Raw genomic sequence first — 25,235 nt, 5'->3', positions numbered from 1 at the left:
GCTATTCATATATATATATATATATATATATATATATATATTTTAAAGCCAGTTCATGGACCCTCAGGTTAAGAACTACTGAAATAGTAGTAGTTCCTAGAGCCAGTTTATCTCATTCTGGGTTTAGGGACTTTCCCAGGAGCCAGGAGGTAGATGTGTTGTGGGCCAGAATATTGGTTCAGAATTCACACATGAAGAATGGGCCAAGGACTGATTAATAGGAATGCAAGTGGGTAATTATTGTGCTTGAAAGTAGATTTTTAAAAAAACTTTCACCTTCTGTCTTAGAATCAAAATAAATATTGTTTCTAAAATAGAAGAGAGCAGTAAGGGCTAGACATTTGGAGCTGAATGACTTGTCCAGGATCATATGGCTAGTAAGGAAGTAAATTGACCCTCTTGTGGTCTCATTTATTCAAGGTAAAAAGCAAATGGTTCAGACTGCTATTGTTATATTTTCTGGGAAGAGGGAAGGCCTGGGAAATCACTATCTGGTGGTCTAGGACATTGCTTCTGTGTGTCTCCCTGTTTGCCCTTCAAATTCCTCATCCTACTATTTCTTTCTCTGTAGCTGTGGCCAGGCTATTTTCCGGCAGCTGTGTTCCTTGTTCTATGGAGAAGAATGCTAAACTATGTTCTTTGTGTGCTGGGAAGGGTAGTGACAAGTGTGCCTGCTCTGACAGAGAACCTTATTTTGGCTACTCAGGAGCTTTCCAGTAAGTTGAACCTTCCCTACCTTTGCAGCAAAGCTTCAACTGTCAATAGGTGTGTAACTTTTCCCCAGCCCCTATGATTATCTGGGGTTGTATCAATGGATTTCAACTCTCCTGACCCAAAGCAGTCTGTCTGGACAGCAAGTGGAGTGACCTAGGCTTTGGTCTCATCCTTTTTGTCAGATGAGGTTAATTTATATAAAGTCCTTTGCAGAACTTAACAGCATTATATACAGAGGAGCTATTATTGTTATTGTTATTATGGGTTCTTTTGGCTTCTTGGACCTAGGCTACACTCAGCCTGGAAGAATAACTAGGACCTGACTGAGAAAGTTCTCTAGTATCAGGCGAGCCAGCAAAGAGAGTCCCTGGGTTAGAGAAGGGCTGACTAATTTTGGGGAAAAGTCCCCCACACTCTGGCTCATAGCCTGGTCTACTGAAAAAAAAAAAAGGCTCTTTTTTATCCATGGGCCAGTATGAAACCTTCAGTTGTCCTTCAAATTCCTGCCTCTTTACCTCTGCTAGATTCCTGGACTTTGATAACTTTGAAAGAGAGAATGGGACTGACAAATTTGTGCAGTTCCGCCTCACTTAAATCCATTTGGCACCCAAGTCATCACCTCATAATGCTATTGGTCTTCTTCAGAAATTAAGGATGATGACCCCAAGCAAGTCACTTAACCCCCATTGCCTAGCCTTTATTGCTTTTCTGCCTTAGAACCAAGACAGTTGATTCTAAGATGAAAGATAAGGGTTTAAAAAAAAGATGAACAACAATATCTTTTTGAAAAATATCTTTTTGAACAACATCTTTCTTTTAAAAAATAAATGGGGAACAATAATATCTTTCCTTTTGAAACCCATCTTTCATCTTAGAATCAATACTGTGTGTTGGTTCTAAGGCAGAAGAGCAGTAAGGACTAGGCAATGGGAATTAAGTGACTTGTCCAAGGCCCCACAGTTAGGAGGTACCTGAGGCCAGATTTCAACTCAGGACCTCCTGTCTCCAGGCCTGGCTCTCTATCCACTTAGCCACCAAGCTGCCCCCAGAATTAACTGTTAATGAGGTGCTAGACTACATCCATTCTTGTGATTTTCCTTTTCCCTAGATGCCTGAAGGATGATGTTGGTGATGTGGCTTTTGTCAAACACACAACTGTGTTAGGTAAGTACCAGGGCACCCCAAGTATTGTAAGCATTGTACACAGCCTAATCTCAGTCTTGTTCTTTCTATTTCCTGTCCTTATGTTCTTCCTTTTAATCCCTTTCTGAAGAGAATAGGAAAAAAGTTAGTTCATGATGGTTTTAAAGTTATGCCATTTACTGTCTATTGGAAGATAAGTGGGGGTTCCCACACTAACTTTTCAGGGTGTTTCTTTCACTGATTATAGTATTATTTTTAATTACCCTCTGCCTTGGAATCGATACTGAGTTAAATAAATATTACTTATTATTAAGTATGTAGGGAAAAACATTTTTAAAATGCAACCAATTAATAAGTCATGTAAAATTATTTTAAACTATAACATTATACAGATTTTCTGTTCAAATACTCAATTGTAAACTTAATATAATTAAAGTTTTAATTGTTTTTGTATGGAATGTTCTTGCAAAAAATAAAAGGGAAAGAATCTTGTTCATTAGAAAAATAACTGTGTCACCCAGTTCCCCCCTCTAATAATAAGAGAAAGGACCATACAAAGTAGACAAAAAGATGAAATATAAAGTGGATTCACCAAGACTCAACAGCAAGGGATGGGGAGGAAGATTGTTTGGATATTTTGAAAAGGAAGTAAAATGTTAAAAGACAATGGATTACAGCAAGCAGTACAAACAAGATTTCTCATGGGAAAGTTTGGTTCATCAGGAGAGGTTAATTTCTTGTGCTCTTAGGCCTTTGTAGCATTACCAAGATTCTAGAAGCACAATAAACTTAGCACAATAGATGTAGTATGTTTCTATTTGGCCTAGAATTCTGATTCCCCTAGAGCAGTGATTCCCAAAGTGGGCGCTACCCACCCTGGTGGGTGCTGCAGTGATCCAGGAAGGCGGTGACGGCCACAGGTGCATTTATCTTTCCTATTAATTGCTATTAAATAAAAAAATTAATTGCAGGGGGCTAAGTAATATTTTTTCTGGAAAGGGGACGGTAGGCCAAAAAAGTTTGGGAACCACCAAGCCTAGAGATTTTAGCTAGAGATTTTTTCTTCCTCTTAATCTTTTTCTTTAATTGAAAATATGTATCTCATTTAATGCTTGCACCCAATAGAAGCTTCAGAAATGCTTGTTCTGTCTGAGATTGTTTTGCTTATTGTACTGACAATCTCAGCCTTCTAAGAGTTGATACTGAGATACTCATTCAAGAAAGCAGGAGTTCACAGGGTATTGCTTCATCTCTGGAACTATGCTTATTTTTTGCTCCTTCTTGCAGAGAACCTTAAAACTGAGGCTGAAAGAGAAGAGTATGAGCTCCTGTGCCCTAATAACAGAAGGGTACCCGTGGACCAGTACAAGGACTGCAATGTGGCCAGGATCCCTGCTCATGCTGTTCTGGCCCGCAGTGTGAATGGCAAGGAAGAGCAGATCTGGGAGATCCTTTCCACTGCACAGGTATTGATCACCTCTTCTTCTTTAAAAAAAGTTCAGCTTTATTTTATTCTTAGTTCCAAATTCTCTTCCTCTGCCCACCCTCTGTCCCATTGAAAAGGCAAGAAATAGAAAATTCATTATAAATATGAAGTCATAGAAAATCTTTCTACGTGAGCCAAGTTCTGAGGCAGGGAGAAACAGAAAAAGAAAAGAGAAGAAAAAACATATAGAGGTGTCCCTTCTACATCTCTGATTTTCCTTTCAAGTTTTGATATATTATGGATCGGCATAAGAACTTAAATGGGAATTTGCGGGGGGAGTTTTGAGGAAACTACAGACAACACACAAAGGCTGGCAGATGACACACAAAAAGTTTAGAAGGTCAGAAATGCATAAAATATATGCATTGTATAATATCAACATATTGTATCATTTAATACCACAAATATACACAATTTTATTTTTAAGTTAAATAAGTAAAAAGGTAAAATTTACAAAAAGAACATGAAATCCATCAGATGGCACACAGAAGCTAGAAATATAGAGATATCTTTAAAAGTTTAGTAACTCATAACTGCATATAAGGTACTGTAAATACCCCATAAAAGAAGAAGAAAAATTCTCTGTTATGAAGGGAGGGCCAGAAAAATTTTCCTCGGGTTTTCTAGATCATGGGGCACAATGCCCCTAAGTATATAATTCCCCGTGGAGGGGAAAGCTGTACTTTAATTTCTACTCTGAGTCCATCAGCTCTTTATCCAAAGGTAGAGAACACTTTTTTTCATCATGAATCTTTTGGAACTGTGGTGGGTTGTTTTTTTTTTTTAAACCCTTATNCGTCTTGGAATCAATACTGTATATTGGTTCCAAGGCAGAAGAGTGGTAAGGGGTAGGCCGGTGATTGGTAACCTTTTGAGCATAGTGTGTCAAAATTCACCAAAAAACTAAGCATAGCTCAGGTGGTGTGTCACTTCAAGAAAAACACCATATTTTGCGATATTTATAGTTTAAATAACAAAAATGTATAATTGTAATATACAACTATATTTAATAAACCAAAATAGGTAAATTAATATAGGTAGAATTGTCATCTATAGTGCACAGAGTGTCTACACTACACTATAGAAAATGTTTCATCCTTGGTATGCTACCCCATACTTTTCTGTATGCAGCCGCATGTTATTGAAAATAGTTACACATGCCAGCACTGACATGCGTGTCATAGGGTTGCCATCACTGGGCTAGGCAATAGGGGTTAAGTGACTTGCCCAGGTTCACACAGCCGGGAAGTGTCTGAGGCCAGATTTGAACCCAGGACCCCCATCTCTAGGTCAGGCTCTCAATCCACTGAACCAACCAGCTGCCCCCTACTCCCCACTATCTTTTGATTAATAAAATTATTAATTTACAGCCAGTCTCATTATTTTCCTTCTTACAAACCCCTTTGATGGCTCTGATTTTGTTCTTGCCTGAGAAGGTAGGGAAACCCAAGTTTATAGAAATAGAGATTGGAATCACTGGGAGAGGTTCAGTCAGCAAACATTTGCTAGATAGGAAAAAGTTAAGATAGCTAGAGGCATTTTGAATCATCTCCACCAAGGGAGCCACTGGGATGTCCAAAATCTTGGGCAAGTGGTGCTAACTCATTATGCATGCATCGGGTTATATATTTTGGCCCTACAGGTGGGTAGAGACCTGTTTGATATGTAAAAAGTAGAATAAGCAGAGTTTAGGAAGCTGTCTGGAAGGGGGAGGCTGCCTAGATTCAGGAGGTTTCAAAGTATTCAAGTGGATTTTTCTGAAATGGTGCAGATGGAAAGGCTTCTAGTGGCCACGGATCATTTAATGTCCTGGGAGAGGCTTTTCTAGTTAGCCAGGCCACAGCTCAAACAGTAAACAAAAGTTTTGCTTGAGCACCTTTTTCCAAGATATGGGCTTATTGATTCTGATAATGGGACCCATTTTATATCCAAGGTATTGCATGGAATAGCAAGAGCTTTAGAAATTGCCTGGGATTTTCATACCCCATGGCTCCCCCCACTCTCATCTTCAGGCAAGGTAAAGAGGATGAATCAAGACCTTAAAAAGCAACTCACCAAGCTGATGTTAGAAACTCAGTTGTCCTGGACCAAGTGTCTTCCTTTGGCCTTACTGAGAATAAAGACAAAGCATCAAAGAGATATTGGACTGTCCCTATGAACTCATGTATGGCCACCCATACCCCTGCCAATGGGATGGCACCCCACCCCAGTGGGATAATAGAGATCAATTCTTGAGAAATTAAGCACATTTTCTCACTTTAACCCCATCTTTACTAAAAAAGATAGCATTGTTGCTCAAACCCCATCTTTAGGTTTCCCAGTATACAAGTTCCAGCCAGAGGACTGGGTCCTGATCCAAATTTGGAAAGGTGATAGGCTAACTCCAGTCTGGGAGGTACCCTTTCAAATTCTGCTGACAACTGACACAGCTGTAAGAACTCCTAAGGGAAGTTGGATTCATTACACCAGGGTGAAAGGACCAGTAGAACCTCCTGTTGCCTGGACTGCTGAAACTGTTGCTGAACAACCCCTGAGAGAAATCATAATGAAATTTTGTGTCAATTGAGAAACACGAACTGTTATTTTAGAGGACTGCTGGTCTAGGAGTCTTGAGAATTGTTGTTTTGTTCATTCTGACTTTGGGATCTTACTGTGAATTAGGAATTGTAAAAGGAGGGGAAGCAATTACCTCTCCTGGAGGGGGGCACCTCCTTTTTAGGTATTTGTCTACTCTTTTGGTCCTCAACCACCCAGGGAAAATCATTCTCATAACTGAATCCCATACTGATTAGTGTTGTAGGTAGCATTAGGGATCTTTTTATGAAGGTGACTGAATTTTAATTTGTTCCTGAACTGCTCCCATTTAGCTTGGGTCTCAAGATGAGAAGAGAACTGAGGCTAGAACTGGGAGGGATTATTATTATGATTTGCAAATATAATGATAATTACGGAAGTAATAATCGGGGATATCAGTTTTTTGTGGTGGCAAAAAAATTGGAAAATGAGGGGATGTTCCTTAATTGGGGAATGGTTTAACAAATTGTGGTATATGATGGTGATGGAATACTATTGTGCTCTAAGGAATGATGAACTGCTTGATTTCTTTAAGAACTGGAAAGATCTACATGAACTGATATGGAGTGAAATAAGCAGAACCAGCAGAACATTATACATAGTATTGAAACATTGTGGGACAATAATATGTAACAGACTTTGCTACTAATAATAATACAATGATCCAGGACAATTCTGAGGGATGTATGAGAAAGAACACTATCCATATCTTAAAAAAGAACTGTGGGAGTAGAAATGCAGAAGAAACCATGATTTATCACTTGTTTATATAGGCATTGTGTGTTTTAAAAATTTGTACCCTGGGAATTTCTTCAGTATTCTTTACTCTTCCTGGGGTTCCCTTGTCTTGTGTCCCTGGTTTCGCCCTGGCATAGGTTTGTTTATAAATTAGCTGAAACCCACATGGTGGGGCTTTTTTCCTTTGGGTTTCTGGCTCTTTGCTCTGCCCACTCTGCTGAAGGAACCCCTTTCGCTCTCACTTTTCTTGTTATTAAACCCTATACAATTTAAATACTTGGAGTATTCATTTTTAGTCTTACATATTTGGCGATTCTGCCAGGACTTCAGAACCTTTAAGTGAGTAGAGAAACTGGATTTTTCTCCTGTTGTGGGCTGTCCTCACCCACTAGCCCCTCTGGGGAACTCTCTTTGGAGTTTCCTGGGCTCACTGCCTACCCCCACACACCACAAAAAAGCCAGGAAGCCTCATCTCTCTCCAAGAGCCCTGTCACGGTTCCCCTCCTACTCCTAGCACTGCTTCCCTTTGGTCTCCTGTCTACTCCTTCCTCCCTCCAAGTCCCAGTATCTCTCAGTATCACGGAGAAAGTAAAGTATATATCTCCTCACCTAACACCCCACCCACCCATCCATCCTTCACAGCAGCCAATCTGTACTGCCCAACTCCAGTTGAAGCTCCATGGTCCAGGCTCTGTGCACGATCCCACTCCCTGTGCTCCTGATGGTTGCTACATGAAGCCCCGTGCTCTAGCTCTGCCCTACAGCTACTACATTGTTACAGCCAGCTATTTTCCTGGTTCCTCTAGCTAACTGCCCAATCCTACAACCTCCTGCTTCTGCCCCACCTAACCCCTCCCCACACCCACATGGGTTTTAAAACCTGAACTAGCCCCTTTTCAGCACGGAAACACAGCATAGCCTCCTCAGCTCACCCCCCTCCTTCACCCCAGCCATGGCTTTGCATTCTCCCCACCCCTTCCAGCAGTGACTCCTGTGCTCCAGTTTCTTCCTCCACCTGCTGCCAACCCTGGGCTCCAGCCTGAGGATGGTTATACCTGACAACTTCGCAAGCCCAGGGGGGGTCTCCTATGCCAACCTCTGCACCCTAAAACTCCATCCCTCCAAGTAAATTTTTTGTTTTGCCATTCTGCTAAAACTGAAGAGATAAGATGTTGCAAACCATGCTTGAAACTTTAAAAGAAAGCTTTTTGTCCCCAACGGTTTTTATACAATTGGAAAATCTTACGGGTTCAGATTGGCTCTTTCTCTTGATTTTCCTAGGGGGTTTTCTTTTCATTGGCCTCAACATTAAGGATAGCCTGCTTCAAATGCAGACCCAAATGGATGATTTAAAAAAATTCTTTCCTAGTCTCCAGATGCAAAAGGAAGATCCCTCCTCACACATACCTCAGATGGAATTTATCTTCTCTCATCTTGTACAGCTCTTGGCCATCCTGACCTCCCCTGTTCCTTCTCCCAGTGCCCCATCCTCTCCTGTCCCTTGTCCCAGCCCCCAGCCCTGCCCATCCCCAGACCAACCCCACCCTCTCACCTCACCAGCTCCTTCTCCTTCCCCTTCTTCCCTCCCCCACTCCTCCCCTTACTTTCTCTGTATCAACACAGAAATCCAGCCAAGACAAGAACTGCAACCAATTCAGTTAAAGGCCTTTTTCCCTTAAGGAAAGTGTCCACTTTAAATAAGGATGGAAAAGTGGTGACCTTAAGGCACCACACACTTTTTACACCCCAAGATGTTAAGAAATCTAAGCAAAATAGTCCTACTTTCAAGAATAAATCTATGGTCATCATAAAGAAGCTGGAGAACATTTTTTCCACATTTCTTCATGGGTGGATACACAAAATTTACTCCAAGTCTTTTTGACAGAAAGAGAGAAAAATAAAATAGTTTCTCTTGTTAATAAAACCCAGGGAAGGAATGCAGTTCACTGGCCTGAGCAAGATCCTAAATGGGATATAAACAATGAAGGAAAATATTTACATGCTAAGCTAGAGAGGCATTGCTAAAAGCCATGAAAGATTGCTCTGAAAAGCCAAGCACATTAGCCAACTTTGAGAGTCTTAAATAACCAGATGATGAAACTCTCTCCCAGTTTATGGATAGATTTATTGAGCTGGGAGGGAGATACATTGATCTTGACTGTTCTAAAGAGAGGGATGTAAGGCAAATTAGGAGACAGTTTGTAAATAACTGTTGCAAAGAGGTCGAAGATTATTTTAATACAAACTGCCCAAACTGGCCTAATATGGACCTTGAGGAATTAATAAGGGTCACAATTTATGTATCAAAAGGCTATGAACAGAAAAAAGAGGAGACCAATGACTTGCTAGAAATATTAAGAAAGGAACAGAAACTTTTAACTTAAAGAATTGATTAAAAAAAAAAGAAGAAAAGAGAATGAAGGTCAACCATTGCCCCTTTGCAGGAATCTAGATATCAAGATATCAATCACTTATATGCCACTTTTGTGCAAAAAGGGATCAATCATAATGATGAACTGTAAGAACTGGAAACAAGCAATTAAAAATAATAACTTCATAAATTATAACTTTAGAAATAATAACAATTACAGAATAATAATTCAAATCAGGCAAATGAAAACTCACACCAAAATACCCAACAACAATATGTCCAAAGTTGCAGGAAGTCATCAAAGCCGTGATGTTTAGCACAGCTCATCACTAGCTCTGACAAGCCAACACAGCATGTTGTGAGGAGGATGGAAATTCCACACTCAGTTTACCCTGTGATTCTTTTTACAGTGACATTCACTTGCATTGAAACTATTGCAATCAATATCCTCATTCGGCCCCAGGGAGACACAGAAAAACAATACAGGTTCATGGCAAGAACAATCACAGTCACAGACTACCCACTATCCCAAAATAAACCCCTATACAAACCCCCAGGGTATAGAAACTTTCCCTAGAATCAGCACAGCAAAAAACCAGCAGTTCGTGAGTTAATGCAAGTTTCTAAATTCCCTAGCAAGAAAGTACCTGGCCTGGGTTTGTTCCCAAACTCCCACAGACCAAGGAAGCATTGAAACACAAGGAAAACAGGGGAATGAAAATTTGCACAAAATCACCCTTCCAGAACTGCATTCTTATTAACCCTATAGCAGAAAGAACACCAAACATACTTTTAAAAAAATAGTGAAAAATGAAAGAATGTAATGGGAGCAAAATTTGGATCAGACTGATATTATTGTATCTTATTTGATGTAATCAACTACCATAACTATCTTCTTGATTAATGATAGGTATGAATAGTATAAAGTAACAATATGTATGACTTAATTAGTTAAAATATAATTAACTATTATGCTTAACTAGGAAATGATGTTCTTGTACCTTACGGATGGCTGAGCCATTTCGTAATGAATAATTCTTGACAAGCTTGCTCCTTTATTTAACCACAGTAAGATAATTAGTAGATGCCAATCATATGATGTTTCAAAAGTTAATATGTGATTTTTAATGTATGGGAAAATCAAAACCTTTATGAGATCATAAAGAAAAAAGGGTATAAAAATAAAAATCAGCAGATGGCAAGAGAGAACAGCCTCTACAATTCCACTTGCATTCTGGCTCATTTTCATTTCATTTTTGCCCCGCCCTCTCACCTCCAGAGACCCTCCCAAGTGAAGAGTGGGCTCTTTGCACAAAGTGGAGCTCATCCATGATATAATCAGGGTGAAAATGTCCCTCAGCCTAGAGGAGCCCAAGGTAATACTCAAAGATCTTTATGAAGATGTGATTAGGACACTGGAATCAGAGAATACAATCTTTGATTTTTTTAGACCCTGATGTCATAATGCCAGAATTTGAAAAGGAATTTCCCTTCCATCAAAATATTGCAAGTATATACAAGAGTTTGATGCCTGTCATTGAAAAGATTCTCTTAGAAAGTTAAGCACTGGCTAACAAGCACAATGAAATATCCAAATCACTAGAAAATATTAATTTGGATCATTATTAAAGTTAACCCAATTTTGAAAATACGTATTTTTCTTAGGTAGCAAAAGCACCTCAAAATGATTTACAGTATTTAGAGCTTTACAACAAATACAGTATCTCTATTTTTAAAACAGATACTACACTGTGATTGATGTAAATCTTTTGAAGGGAAAATTTGTGGCTTCATATTTAAACTGTTTGTGTTGGTTAATTTATAATATTCTGTTACATTATGCTATTTTCAGCTACTATATTTTTGCTTTTGGATATATATTCTGTTGCACTGTCTTATTTGTGCTTTCCTATACTTGAACTTAAAAAAAAACTATTATGAAACTCCACAAACTAGTTAGAAGAAACCTGTATTAGTAATCTTTAGATAAGTTGATGTGTTTTTTGTGAATTTTGAGAATTTTGTATTTCTTTGAATGTGCATTACCTACTGTACTACTATTTTATAAATCTGTTACTTTGTAAAAATCATTTGCACTCACACTGTGGATCATAGCCAAGTTAAAAAGGAAATGGATCTCATTTTTGGATGAGAAACCTTGGTATCCTACCTCTCCTTGGCTGACACAATGTGTCACTGATTGTAAGCTATATATTTTTGATTTTTAAAAACATTTTTATTATTGTTTTTCCTTGCATGTATAATATAGTATTTGAGTTTTTACTTTTTTTTCTTTCTCCCATTTTTTGTACTTGAAGCACAGGTCACCAGTATTAAAAAGATTTTTTTGATTTTGCACTAGTGTAAGTTCAAAATGTCCATTAGCCCTGACTATAAATGCATACCCAAAAGCTTTAGACTATGGAAACCTGCCACTGGTTGTTTAAATATTATGGGACTTTGCTTGATGAGTATGTCTGATTCTAGGAGAAGGGATCACAAAGGAGCAAAGACTTAACCTGCAGAGTGCTAAGGAAGCACAGACTTAACCTGCAGAGCGCCAAATTAGCACACAGGTCAAAGAGACAAATCAATCCTGGTAGGATTGATGAGATTCTACACCAAGACAAGAGGACTTGAAGCTTGTGTGAGGCTCAAGGTTGAGGCTGTTTGACATATGTTAGATGCAAGACCCCTTGGACCACATTTTCTATCAAGTACCTAACATTGGATGTTCTGGCTCCCCTATTCCTGTGAGACAAGCCAAAAATCAGGCCAGGGAATGCTATTTCCCATCTGCTTCAAAAATCTAGTCCCTTCTCTGTCTTTCATAATGTGGCAATTTAATGTAGTCCTGGCTGCTGAATGGGTAAGTCCATAATTACTATTACAGACTTATAGGACATAAATCACTTTAATTGGGCCCTTATTCAAGGACCTTTTATGATTTTATTTTTCCTTACAAAGGATTTTTAAATATAAGATTTGGATATTTTATATTTTATCCAGTAGTTACCTTTTTTCTTTTATTTGGATTTTTGTGATGTTTTTGATATTTTTTCCTTTGGCAATGATTCATATACCTGATACCTCAGCTATGTATCCCTGTGTGATCTCTGTGTTTGTCAATATCCTCCTCGGAGGGAATGTATTATCTTATTTTGCAAACTTTAATTTCTTTTCAGAGTAATTTTTGAATAAGAGACTTTCTATCTCCCAGAATCCAGAACAGTGAACTGCTTGCAGAAGGTGCCATGAAGATGCCTGCAGAGACCACACACTGCACCAAAAGATCCTGAGTGAACTTCTGGATGTGCTGAATTGAACTATGGGGGGGTTGAATGCATTTCATTAAAAAAATGTACACTTTTATGCCAAAGGGGACTGCCCCCAATTATTTTTTTTTTGTGCAAAAGCACCTAATATTGGTTTTGTTTTGTTTTCTCTTTCATTTCCTTTGTCCCAGATTGTTGTAATTTCCCCTTGGAAACTGCAATATTGTATGTATCTTTAGTTGAAGTTATAAGTTTGGTTATGTTTGCAGGATCCATTGGGGTGACTAGTCTCCCAACAGATCCCAGGGGGGGAATGTGTGTTTTAAAAATTTGTACCCTGGGAACTTCATTTCCCAGCATTTTTTACTCTTCTTGGGGTTCCCTTGTCTTGTGTCCCTGTGTTTCACCCTGGTGTGGATTTGTTTATAAATTTGCTGAAACCCATGCTGCGGGGCTTTTTTTCTTTGGCTGAAACATGGCAGGCTTCTGGGTCTCTGGCTCTTTGCTCTGCCCATTCAGCTGAAGGAACCTTTTTCTCTCTCACTTTTGTTGTTATTAAACCCTACAAAATGTAAATAACTGGAGTATTCATTTTTAGTCTTACAGTATATGATTTGGGGTTTTTGTTTTAAAAGGTTATTCACTTACAAAAATGAACAGTATGGAAATAGGTTTTGAATGATAATACATGTAGAACCCAAATTGCTTGTCAACTCTGGGAGAGGGCAGGGAAATGGGGAGGGAGACAACATGAATCATGTAACCATGGAAAAAAAATTTTTTAAATGCCTGGCCATTAAAAAAAAGTATCAGTGACATCAAATATAAGGATGAGTCAGGGAATGGATCAGAGAGGATAGGCAAAACAATCAAACTTCATGTTGGGGTAGAGTATCAGACAGTAGAAATAGACCTATGTCCAGTTTTGGAGGAGCTACCCTGGAAGAGTCTGGCTAACTGGGCTCCCTTACAGAGCCATAAGAAATACCTTTGTCCTCCTCTCAGGCAGGAGGGTCATCCATTTGCCCACTGGTCAGGAGTGTGGTAGACTACTCAATACAAGGGGTGGACTGCATCTCCATCAGTGGAGGGATGCGTTTTCAATCTATCACCCCACCAACAACCCTAATAGGCTCCTTTTCCTGTCTGTCAAGAACTTTAAAGAAAAATGGGCAGGGTGGTATGGATTTGGAATAGAACTGTCAGTTTGGGACCCCCGGAAGGTTTTTGATTATCCCAGTTAAGAGAGAAGATTGGTCTGGTGAGGCAACACATCCAGGATCTCTGAGGCCTAGTGTGCTCCAACCAATTCCTCCAGGAATCCTCCAGATTCTACAGGTCTACAGATCCTACAGAGCCTGATGTAACAACTGAGGACCTAATGCAAATCTTTGAGACAGAAACAGGATATCAGGAGATTAATGCCTGGTGGGAATGTGTAAAATACACTGTATATTTCTTAGGAAAAACTAACTGGTATGCCTGCATGAGTAGGCAGCCTAGAACTGTTGTCCCCTTCCCTTTGGGGTCAGTCAAATATGAGAATGAATTCAAGTGTGTCCTTACTCTCTTTTGAGAGCTGAATCCAGAGAATTGCAGTGCAATGGCTCTTTGTATCCACCCACTAAGACAAATGGCACAAAAAGGATACCTCTGGTTAGAGGAGTGTTCCAGAATCACATCAAGGATATCTCACGGTATGTGAGTGGGGACTCCAGTCAAAAGCCTAAGTGTGCCCAAACCTGGTATGTGACTTACAGACCTGAGTTTGCAAACCTAAGCATTCTTTTGGCAGATCTCTGGTGGTCATGTGGGGGAACCACACTGACACAAGTCTTGATTAGCTGGTCAGGGATCTGTGCCTTGGTAAAATTGGCAATCCCATTCATGACGGTGTATTTGAACCACCCCACTCAGATCAGTCAAGGAAAAAAGAGAAATACTGTCATTTCTCCTGTAGACTCCTTTGATCAATCTCTATTTAGACAGAGGAGGAGTATCTAGAAGAGTCCCAGGTGAATTCAAAGCTAGAAATCAGATAGCAGCCAAATTCAAATGTCACCATAAACAAGAATGTGGATTGGGTCAATTGCATTTATTATAACAAACAAAGGTTTATAAATTACACCAGGGATGCAGGCAGAGGTTTGTCCCAACAACTGGATGATACCCGCCAGATCGCAGGGGAGAATAGATTAGTTTTAGATGTGATGTCATATTAGGAGGGAACTGTTGTACTTACATCCCCAATAACACAGCATCAGTGCTACCAAAGCTCTCCAAGGAATAACTGCCCTTTCAGAAGAATTAAATAGAAACATAGGAGTTGTAGGCATGACTTCCTGGATTAAGTAGTGGGATTTGCTTTTCTCAGGCCATTGGACAAGATTGATACCTATAATACTTGAAATCCTAGGCATTACTCACCTACTTTCCTGTGTAGGTCTAACAAATCTTGTTTTGAGTACAGCTGACTTTCCTAATTGGCTTTCAATATTGGTTCAGAACATTCCTGACCAGGTTAATACAATCCTAAGCAGGTTAACAGAACTTTGGGCTATATCTCAAGGCAGAACAATCTCATAATTATCTACACTCTTGGCGCCAAAAGATATTCCTGTGTCAAAAGATAACACATATTGATAAATGTATTTACTCCCTTATGCAGCTGTGTATCTTTAATTGACCTGCATATTTTTCTTAGGCCAGTATATCCTTTCCTTGATATATGATGTTGGCAATTAGAAGTGTATAATTTTGACATGTTATTTTCTCCTTGATATATAATTTCCTTTGTTCTTAGTATGTAGAAGACTATAAATATTTGACTCAAATACACAATAAATGGAACTGTGTGATCTATTCATAAGTTTCCCTTAGGTTTGTCCAATGCATCTTTAATTCCAACTGTACCTGATAGCCTGATAATCTTTCTGGGTCTCTCTCTCTAGTCTCTTGCTTTCTCAATCTCTTGCTTTGTGTCTCTCTGTTTCCTTTGAACTCTGCCTGCCTCATACACACTTATAGATCTGTGCTTCAGAGCCTCAGGGTTAGCTACTCCTGCCAGTCAGGAGAAGTTTTTGTAACTTGATCCCTAAATATCCGAATCACAGTGCTACCTGGGAATCTTCCTGGGCCCACAAGCTGCTTTTCCTAAGAACCCAATCAAGGGGCTTCCATAACCAGCCCTTTACACTTTGGGAAGCTATAGATAATTGTTACATACAAAATGATAATGGGATTCAGAAAAGAAGATTATAACAGCCCAGGATACCTAGATTTAGGGAGGAAAATTGAGACAAGTGAGAATAACACATCTCCGAAATAAGAAAAGGGGGTATTGTGAGAGATAGAACTAAAGTGTGTTATTCTCAGGTAATGACTTTTGGTTTGCAATCCCAATATTCCCGGGGTAGGTAGAGGTGCCCAGCTGACATTCCAGTTGAGAGGGGGGAGAATGTGAAAAGGATTCTGTGACTTTCACAGAGAACCCATCTGGCTTGTTTCAATAATGTTAAATTCACAAAGAACATTTGTTGCTTATCTAAAAAAATCCCAGCTAGAAGCCCAAGAAAGTGCTTCTTACTCAGGAGCAGCTCAGATTGCTTGTTATTTGATGGGAACTTTGGTGGGAATATAACTTGTTGGGGGTGGGGTTTACATAATTTTTTTGGATAATTAAAACCTATATTAGTTTAGCCATCCCATTTTGCCTTAGGCAACTTCGCCTTAGGGCAGATTGTCATTAGGGCAGTCTGCCAAGCAAATTTCCATTAGGGGAATCTGCCACCTTTCTGAAAGGAAATAAAAAATATGCTGCCTTATCATGCCTGTTTCTCTGATCCAGTTTGTTTAAAGTAGGAAAATTTTCAAGTCCTATTTTAAAATTGTCCCACTCAGTGCCATGTCTCAAGGCCTGAAGAGCCAAGAGGCAGGTGAGTGCTCCCTTCCAAGGAGGTATATGGAGTGGAATTTTGAGGGTGAGCTTGCACCCTTAGAAATCACCCTAATGAGCAGACAGGAAACTTAGATTGATGCTGGCAGAGAAAAAAGTGACTTTATTTGGAGAAAGGGTGAGAGAATGGGAGCACTGTCTGGAGTATTCTCTCAGTATTAGTGTCCAAAGATGTTCACATGAATTCAGAATTTATAAGAATTTAATACAATACTTCTTGTTGCCCACCACTTGTGTGTACCACAATGTTTTTGTATGCTACATTTCTTTATCTTGTTCTATCCTCTTTAAGTTTTTCCCAGAACTTCCAGGCCCATGGGTGCATTCCCTTAGTTTTCTATTTCTAAGTTGAGTCAGAATTTAGATATGCCCAAGGCCTTTCAGGTTGAAACATTTAGGACACAGTAGTCAAGATTAAAATTATAAGGTTTAAAACTTTTCCTATGAGAGATGTGAATCTGTTCCCATAGGGGGGTGGGTGGGAGAAGGAAAGGGGAGTTTGGCCACATTAGAAAAGAATGATGAGGGGCAGCTGGGTAGCTCAGTGGATTGAGAGTCAGACCTAGAGACGGGAGGTCCTAGGTTCAAATCCGACCTCAGACACTTCCCAGCTGGGTGACCCTGGGCAAGTCACTTGACCCCCATTGCCCACCCTTACCACTCTTCCACCTATGAGCCAGTACACAGAAGTTAAGGGTTCAAAAAAAAAAAAAAAGAAAAGAAAAGAATGATGAATTAAAGGTGTATATTTATAATATATAAAGCTGCTTGGGGAGGAGGATTTCTCTACTTTTTATAAGGAGAGATTGGTATCTCCCTTCTGGAGGGCACCTAACTTTCATTAATTTTCTATAGGAAGTTACCAATCTACTAATACTAATGAATAGATACTGGGGGAATAATGCACAATTTCATCCCTTACAGAGGTTTAAGGCAAATGGGAGGTGGGGGAAGGAGGAGATGCTGGTGGATGGGAGGAGGATGCTAGTGTGTGAATTGAGACATTAGTATGTTATTCTCAAAGTAATAGTTATTAATATCTCCAAAATGAATACTAGGACCGTAAAATTAATCTCTCCTAAGATTTCCTCCCATTCAGAATGCAAAGGCCTCTTAAATTACTATAAAGAATTTCTGGGATGTGTCCAGTTTATATTATAAAATATTGTTTGTTTTTTCTCCCAGTTTCTGTAAACCTTACCTCATTTACTTCTTATCTGCATTCTGAGTTTATATGCAGATTAGAACCTCTAACTGAACGCTGACCAGACAGCTCCAAAGGTATGAGAGTTGTTATGCGGCCTAGAGAGTGTGTGTTCCAGCTGAATCTAGAGCAGGTTAAGCCTGGAGGCTTCTTCCCCACCTTCCTCCTCCACCCCCCCCCCCCACCCCCCCCAGGTATTTTTCTTTCTCTCTCAGTGGAGGCCCAAGCCAAGCAGAAGCTCTGCCGAACTTGGCGGGAACACATAAGCAGGCCGGACTCCAGGCCATCCCACGGCCCTCCCAGCGTGGGAGGAACCACTTAAACCCAGCACCTGAACTTTAAGCTCCCTTAACCTGCCGCAGCTTCCATCACCCTAAGGAGAAGAGGTAGTGCCGAGGCTCAGCAGGGCCATCCCTCTCCAGCCCCTGACAGTGGGGGAGTGGCGGCAGTGGGAGGCCTTGCGTGCCCTCCCCGCTACTACCACCGCCCCTTTCAGGCCTCTGCAGGTCCTTGCCGAGGCCGCCGCTGTCCTAAGAGATATGGAGCCACCCACCTCAGCAGCTAGAGTCCCGGGCGGGCCGACCCATCACCGCGAGAAGCCACCATCTTCCGGAGCCCAGCGGGTCACCTGACTTGCCTTCCCACCTCGGGAGCCCCGTCGCCCTCCAGACTCCTCTCGCCTCCCTCCCTCCCTCTCTCTTTAGTACGGTGACTCCCCAGGGGGAGGCCGAGGGAGGGGATGGGTTTGGAGGCTTTTTGCTGCTCCTCTTCTCCCCTCCCCCTCACCCAGTGGGTTTCACTCCCTCTCTCCCCGCCCCCAATCCCACTTCCTTCAAGTCCATTTCAAGATGGCGGGTGAGTGGAGCTGAGGCTCTTTAGGCAGCAGCTATTGCTTTCTTCCTTCCCCTAATTCCCTTCCTCCCTCCTCTTCAAAATTCCTGCTCCATCTGGGCAGGCGAAGCTCCTGTTGCAGCCTCGGTCATCTGGCGCCTGTAGAGCCAGAGCTGTCCATCCCCGGGCTCTCCTGCTCTTCCCTTCCCCAGCCCCAACCTTCTCTTATCTATCTTGGTTTTCAGAGATCCCTCTAGTATTTTGTAGACGTGCGGGGTGACTTAGATGATTGTACATAACATTGCTGGCTTCTTCCCCTCCTTGTACCAACTCCTCTTCATCCTCCAGCCCTTGGAAGGCCCTCCCACCCCACTGTCCTCCCTGTGGTTTTGGAAGTGTGGGTGAGTGGATAAGATAACACCTACTAAAAATAATCCGGAGTCCGAAAGGAGGCTTAAAATGACAGCAGTTTTATTTTACCTTTTGAAAGGGGGATTTGTCTTAGTGACATATGCCAAAAAATTAAACAAAGGTCTCAAATATACATAGGAATCTCTAATCATAAATCTTCTCCCACTTCCTCCCTTTCCCATCACAGTGCCAGTTGAGGAAACTGTGAGGTCTCAGACCAGAAAAATTACGTTCCACATTCTTTTAAGAGATACAGGAGGAACTCAACTGCCCTGGAATTTGTAGCTCTTTGTTCCTTATGATCAATCACTCTTTCCAAGCTCATCTCCAGGACTTTTAGATAAAAGTCACCAAGAGCAACAAACTAGTCTGCACATCCCTTATTCAGGATAAAATTGTGTGTTAAACTGTGCTTGAAGAAATCAGGTGCAAGCTGAACACTCACTCTGAGAATAACACACTCAATTCCATCTCACTCAATCTCCCTTTTTCTTATTTCAGAAATGTGTTATTTTCACTTGCCTCAGTTTCCCTTCTAAATCTAGATATCTCCTTTCTTGCTACTATTTTGCTATTTGTATGTAACGATCAGTACTATTAAAATTTATATACTCACTCTCTAATACAGAGAGGTACACAGATGACTCAGTATGGAGATCAGTTCTGGGAGTAATGTCCCTATAGGTATGGAAACTCCCTTTATCATTGCTGATGGATAGCAATCTGTAACTTGGAGTCTTAGAGAAATGGTTTGAGTAAGGGCACTGTAGGAACTAAGAACAGCTTCCCCAGGGTAAAACTATTAGTTAGGCCTTTTAAACCAAGTCAGAACAACACTTTATTTCACTACACTGGTCTTTCCTGGAACAAAGTACACAAATATATGTGAGAAGAACTATTTGGGTAGAGAAAAGTGGGAGATAAGAGCAGAGGAATGAGCCTGGGTCCCTAGGATTTTGAAAAGTCAAAGAATATTAGAACTTGTCTCAGATAATTTGTGATTTAGGGAATCTGCTAGAAACTACCCACTCTCCACTAAGGAAATGTTCCTTGAAATCAGAGGGAATAAATGAACTTATACTTTTAAGGATTCATCATTTTTGCTTAGTTTGCTAAAATGGTTCTGGAAGAATAGCTCTATTTTTTCTCTCTCCATTGTTTGTATTACCATATAAATGGGTTTTTCAGTTCTTTTTTTCCCCCAAAACCCTTAACTTCTGTCTTAGACTCAAGATTAATTATCAGTTCCAAGGCAGAAGAGTGGTAAGGGCTAGGCAATTGGGGTAAAGTGGTTTGCCCAGGGTCACAAAGCTAGGAAGTATCTAAAGCTAGATTTGAACCCATGACCTCTTCTATCCAGACCTGGTTTTCTACCCACTGAGCCACCTACCTACCCCTCTCAGTTCTTTTCTTTCAAATATTTTTAATGATGATGAGAGTCAACTTGGGATAGAGAAAAGTAGAGGTATAGGAAGTGATCTGAAGGTACTGACCAGCTTCATCAGTTGTGTTGAGGCTGGTTCTAAGGTGAGAAGATACTAACTCTCATTGAAAAGCAACAGCTTAGAAAGTGGATAAGAAGTAGATCTGAAAAAAGTGCCCTAAACTGCTTAAAATGAGCTATTAATGCATTCTTGGGCTTCTTTTCCTTTGGTTGGGAAAATAGGGTAGTTATTATGAACACAGTTTTTAGCACTTATCTGTTGATGAACATTTTCCCCCAGGAAATCCTTCAACTGCCAGATTATGGAGAAAAAAGCAGGCATTTCCCAAAGGTAAGAATCAAGCAACAAGCATTAGTGCTTTCTCTGGGTTAGTCACAATACTAAGCAATCAAAGAAAAAACTAAATGTTTCATTCTATGGGGGAGACAACAAGTATATTAATCAAAATATACAAAATAAATACAGAACAGATGGAAAGTTAATCTCCAAAGGCCATCATCATAATGGAATATTGAGGTTATTACAATAGTTCAGGTGAGAGATGATGAGGGTCAACAAGGTTGATAGCTATGTGAGTGAAAAAAAAAAACATGGAGGAAGAGGTACTGTAGAGAGAGGAACTAAAAGATGTGGTAACTAATTGGAATAATATGTAGAATAAGCTAGAGAAAAGAGTTGTAGATGACTTAGGTTGTAAACCTGAGTGAAAGTAAGGATGGTAAGTTATCTCTACAGTAATAGGAAAGTTCAGAAAAGGGGAAAGTTTTGAGGGCAAAGAATGGGTACTGTTTTTAATAATCTGCGGTAGAGATCTATATGGGGGTCATCCAGTACAAAATGTCCAACAGGACAGGTATTAGGGGATTTGAGACTAGGGCATTTAAGAAAGACTAGGCCTGAATAAATAAATATGGTAATTATTTGAATCTAGATGATAATAGGTCCTCATGGAGGTTGATAAGGTCAGAAGTAAGAGGGCATAGAGAAAAAAAGATGAAAACCAATGACAGAATCTTGAGGGTCACTTACATGGGGGCATGACATAAATAAAGATCCAACAAAAGAGACTGAGCAGCAGATCACTGAAATAGAAAAAAAGAACCTAGGGAGAGAAGAAGCAGGAAACTGAGAGGAGAAAGTATTGATTTAAATATTTTATTTTTTTAGAAAAATTTTCCATGGTTCGATGATTCATGTTTTTATTTTCCCCTTAAACCCCCCCCCCCATATCCAACGCACATTTCCACTGGTTTTAACATGTTTCATCAATCAAGACTTATTTCCATATTATTGATAGTTGCATTGGTGTGGTTGTTTCGAGTCTATATCCCCAGTCATGTCCGCATCAACACACATGTTCAAGCGGTTGTTTTTCTTCTGTGTTTCCTCTCCTGTAGTTCTTCCTCTGAATGTGGGTAATGTTCTTTTCCATAAATCCCTCCAGATTGTCCTGGGTCATTGCATTGCTGCTAGTAGAGAAGTCCATTACATTCGATTTTACCACAGTGTATTGGCCTCTGTATACAATGTTCTTCTAGCTCTGCTCCTTTCACTCTACATCAATTCCTGGAGGTCTTTCCAGTTCACATGGAATTGAGAGGAGAAAGTATTGAGAAGAAATTTGTTGGTTAATTACCAAAAATGGTACAAGAGAGATCAAGAAGGATGAGGATTAAGAGGAGGTCATTAGATTTTGCAATTAAGAGATTATTTTTTTTAAACCCTTAACTTCTTTGTATTGTCTCATAGGTGGAAGAGTGGTAAGGGTGGGCAATGGGGGTCAAGTGACTTGCCCAGGGTCACATAGCTGGGAAGTGTCTGAGGCCAGATTTGAACCTAGGACCTCCCAACTCTAGGCCTGACTCTCAATCCACTGAGCTACCCAGCTGCCCCTGAATTAAGAGATTATTAATGGGCAAAGAGGTGGCTCAGTGGATTGAGAGCCGGGCTGGAGATTGGAGGACCTGGATTTAAAACTGGCCTCCAACTCTTTCTAGCTGTGTGATCATGGGCAAGTCACTTAACCCCCATTGCCTAGATCTCACCACTCTTCTGCCTAGGTAATAATTACAGGTATTTTAAAATTCTAAATTTCTGAAATTCTAAAACAGAAGGCAAGAGTTAAAAAAAAAGAAAATCTTACTAGTAGCTTTGGAAAGAAAGTTTCAATTAAATAATGAGGTGAAAAGCCCAGATTATAGTTTAGAAGAGAGTGAAAGAGTAAATGGAGGTAACATTCATTAATGTGCCAGACATCATAATGAACACTAGAAATTCAAAGAAGGGTAAAAGACAGAACCTGCTATCAAGGAGCTCTAGTCTAAGGGAATAACTACATGAAAACAACTATGTACAAATAAGCATCTGTATACAGGAAAGATTGGAAATAACTTAGAGAGAAAGGAAGTCATTGATATTCAAGGTGGGTAGGAAAGGCTTTTTGGAGAAGTTGGAACTTTAGCTGGGACTTGAAAGAACCAGGGAAGCTAGATAAGGAGGGAGAGAATTATGAGTATTGGGAACATCCAGTGAGGTTAGGAGTGAGGAGGAGAAACAGCAAAGAGATCAGTGCCTTTGGATCTTAGAGTACACAGGGCTGTAAGGTAGGACAAGGTAGGGGTAGGCCAAGTAAAGAAGGGCTTTGTCAAAACGGATTTTTAGGGAGCCACTAGAATTTATTGAGTTGAAGGAGTTGTGTGTGTGACATAGGCTTTAGGAAGATCACTTGAACAGCTGAGGAGAGGATGGACTGGAATGAGGAGCCTTGGGTAGACATCTAACAAACTAATAGTAGACAGTTTTTGTCTCCTTTTTTATGTATAATTTATTTTTGTAGATAGTTTTGTTTCTAGGAAATGAGAAGGGTAAGATATATGTAAGAAATAAAATGGATATAGGATAGATTTAAAAATATTATGGTTTTAAAAGATTTATTGGTAGCCATTAGAAAAATGAAGCCATGTGCCATGTTAAGAGTCAGTTTGAAAGACCTGCCATTATCTCTCCCACCATGCTGCTTCAGCCAGAAAAGAGAGTGTACCCTTCCAACCACTCAGCCTTTATTCTTCTATCTATATTATTACACTTCCTATCCATGTGATTATGTAAGAGAGGAAGCCAGTTGGCTCTTGGGAAATGTAGTTTGAAAGAGCCCTAAATGTCCATAGGAAGTTTAGATCAAGGAACTCAAAATTAGTCCAAGGACTCCCAAATTACCAATACCAATTCCCCCCTGAGAGCCAAGGAAGACTGGTCTCCCTAAAGGCTCCTGTAAACATAACTAACTTTTAAATTACAGAAATTTGGGGATAAAAGGAAAAGAGGACAAAACCAATGATCCAATGATTTCTAGGCGCATTGACAAAAAGCCTATTGGGGGCAGTCCCCTTTGGCATAATAGTGTATATTCAAAACAAATACATTCAACTCTCCATAGTTCAATCAATATACCCCAAAGTTCATTCTGGATCTTCTTAATGCAGTGTAGATTCTTCAGGCATCTCTCTGTAAATGGTTCATTCTCTGGATTAAGGAGTTAGTAAGCTTCTTTCCCTGAAAATTTTCTTGAACAAAAATTTAAATCTTGGATTTTATAAAAATACAATTCTCCCTGAAGAGGGTGTTGAAAAAACACACCCAGATCAGCTCAGGTTACATAGTCCAGTTATGGGGTATATGAGTCATTTATCAAAAGAAAAACAAAAACATAAAAAGAAAAGCAAATAGAAGAAAAATTAAACTTTGGGTGAAAGAAAAAATTCAAAATCAGAATCAAAATATCAATCTATGTATATAAAAATTTCTGAATAAAAATAAATTAATAACTGGCCCTTATATTAGGGTCCAATTAAGGTAATTTTTATCCCACTAGTCTGTAGGACAAAATGCAATATTGCACTTACCTATTGGCAGCCAAGACTACAGGAAGTTGCCATGCTATAAGAAAGAAAAGAGGACCAGATTTTGCATGAAAAGGCAAGTTCTTTCCCTGATCTGATTTGCCTGCACTTCTCAGGGATAGGGTGAGCCAGGATGATGGCTAACCTTTGGTACTTGACCAGGATGAAACTCAGGGAAGTCTGGCCTCTAACATATGTCAGAACAGCCGCAACCCCAAACTTCACACTAAGTTCAAGTCCTTTAGTATTGGCATAGAAGTTCAACAATCTTACCTGGATTGATATGGTCTTTTTTGACCTTGTGCTGCTAGGCACTGTGAAGTTTCTCACCAATCCCATTGGGACTGGGTGGTCTCCTTGACCTTGTGACTCTTTTGTTCCCTTCTCTTGGAATCAGACAAAATCATTAATCACAGGCCCATATTATTTACCAATTCATGGCAGGTTTCCATAGGCTAAGGTTTTGTGGGTATGCAGTAATATTATAGCAGTTATATATTTATGTATTAAACTTACTGTAAAATCAAAAAGGATTAATATTGATTATATGTACTTTAAGTACAAGAAATGAGAAAAAGAGAAAAAACTCAAATACTGTATTGTACATAGAAGGGAAAAAATAATAAAAGAATGTTTAAAAAATCAAAAATATATATAGCTTAGAATTAGTGAAAGGTTTTTTCACCTAAAAATGAGATCCATTTCCTGTTAAGCTTTTCCATGAATTACTGTGAGTGCAAATGACTTTTTACAAAATATCAGATTTAAGATGCAATTCAAAGTATCAAAATTTCCAAAATTATAGTAACACGTTTAAAGACAATAGCAAACAAACCCATTTTATATATAACCACTTGCTGTGATGCTTAAAAAATGTATACTTGTCACAAATTCAACAGGTATAACAAATCATTCAACCTTGGCTGAGATATTTTTAACAAAATCTATTACTGCCTCCATCCAAATGTGGGGCAGAGCCTAAAAAAAAATCTGATAAAAACCTTTGGGGTCTAAAATATCACCAGGAATTCTAGATCCTTCTTATGAGAAAATAAATTAAAATAAAGAGTTAAAATATCATGCATACAGGAGCTCTTTTGGCTTCCTGCTTTTATATATAAAGAGTCTGGGTAGGAAATTTCTATTTGTTTTCTCTACCTTTTAAGACAACATTCTTTATAACATATAT

At 39.6% G+C, this 25,235-nt stretch overlaps 1 protein-coding gene across 1 annotated transcript in view; it reads left to right on the top strand.

The window, feature by feature from the left end:
• The first annotated feature begins 577 nt into the window (after positions 1 to 577).
• Positions 578 to 25,235, top strand: part of TF (transferrin) — a 294,822-nt gene continuing 270,164 nt past the window's right edge. Inside the window, 3 exon segments of the mRNA XM_044669153.1 lie at positions 578 to 716; positions 1,823 to 1,878; positions 3,145 to 3,323. Of these exon segments, the coding sequence (XP_044525088.1) occupies positions 613 to 716; positions 1,823 to 1,878; positions 3,145 to 3,323 (339 nt within the window). The 5' untranslated portion in view covers positions 578 to 612.

Source organism: Gracilinanus agilis, chromosome 3, assembly GCF_016433145.1.
Source record: "Gracilinanus agilis isolate LMUSP501 chromosome 3, AgileGrace, whole genome shotgun sequence".
Lineage (NCBI taxonomy): Eukaryota > Metazoa > Chordata > Mammalia > Didelphimorphia > Didelphidae > Gracilinanus > Gracilinanus agilis.
Note: the sequence above shows the minus strand (reverse complement) of the source record. Positions and strands in the feature narration are given on the sequence as shown.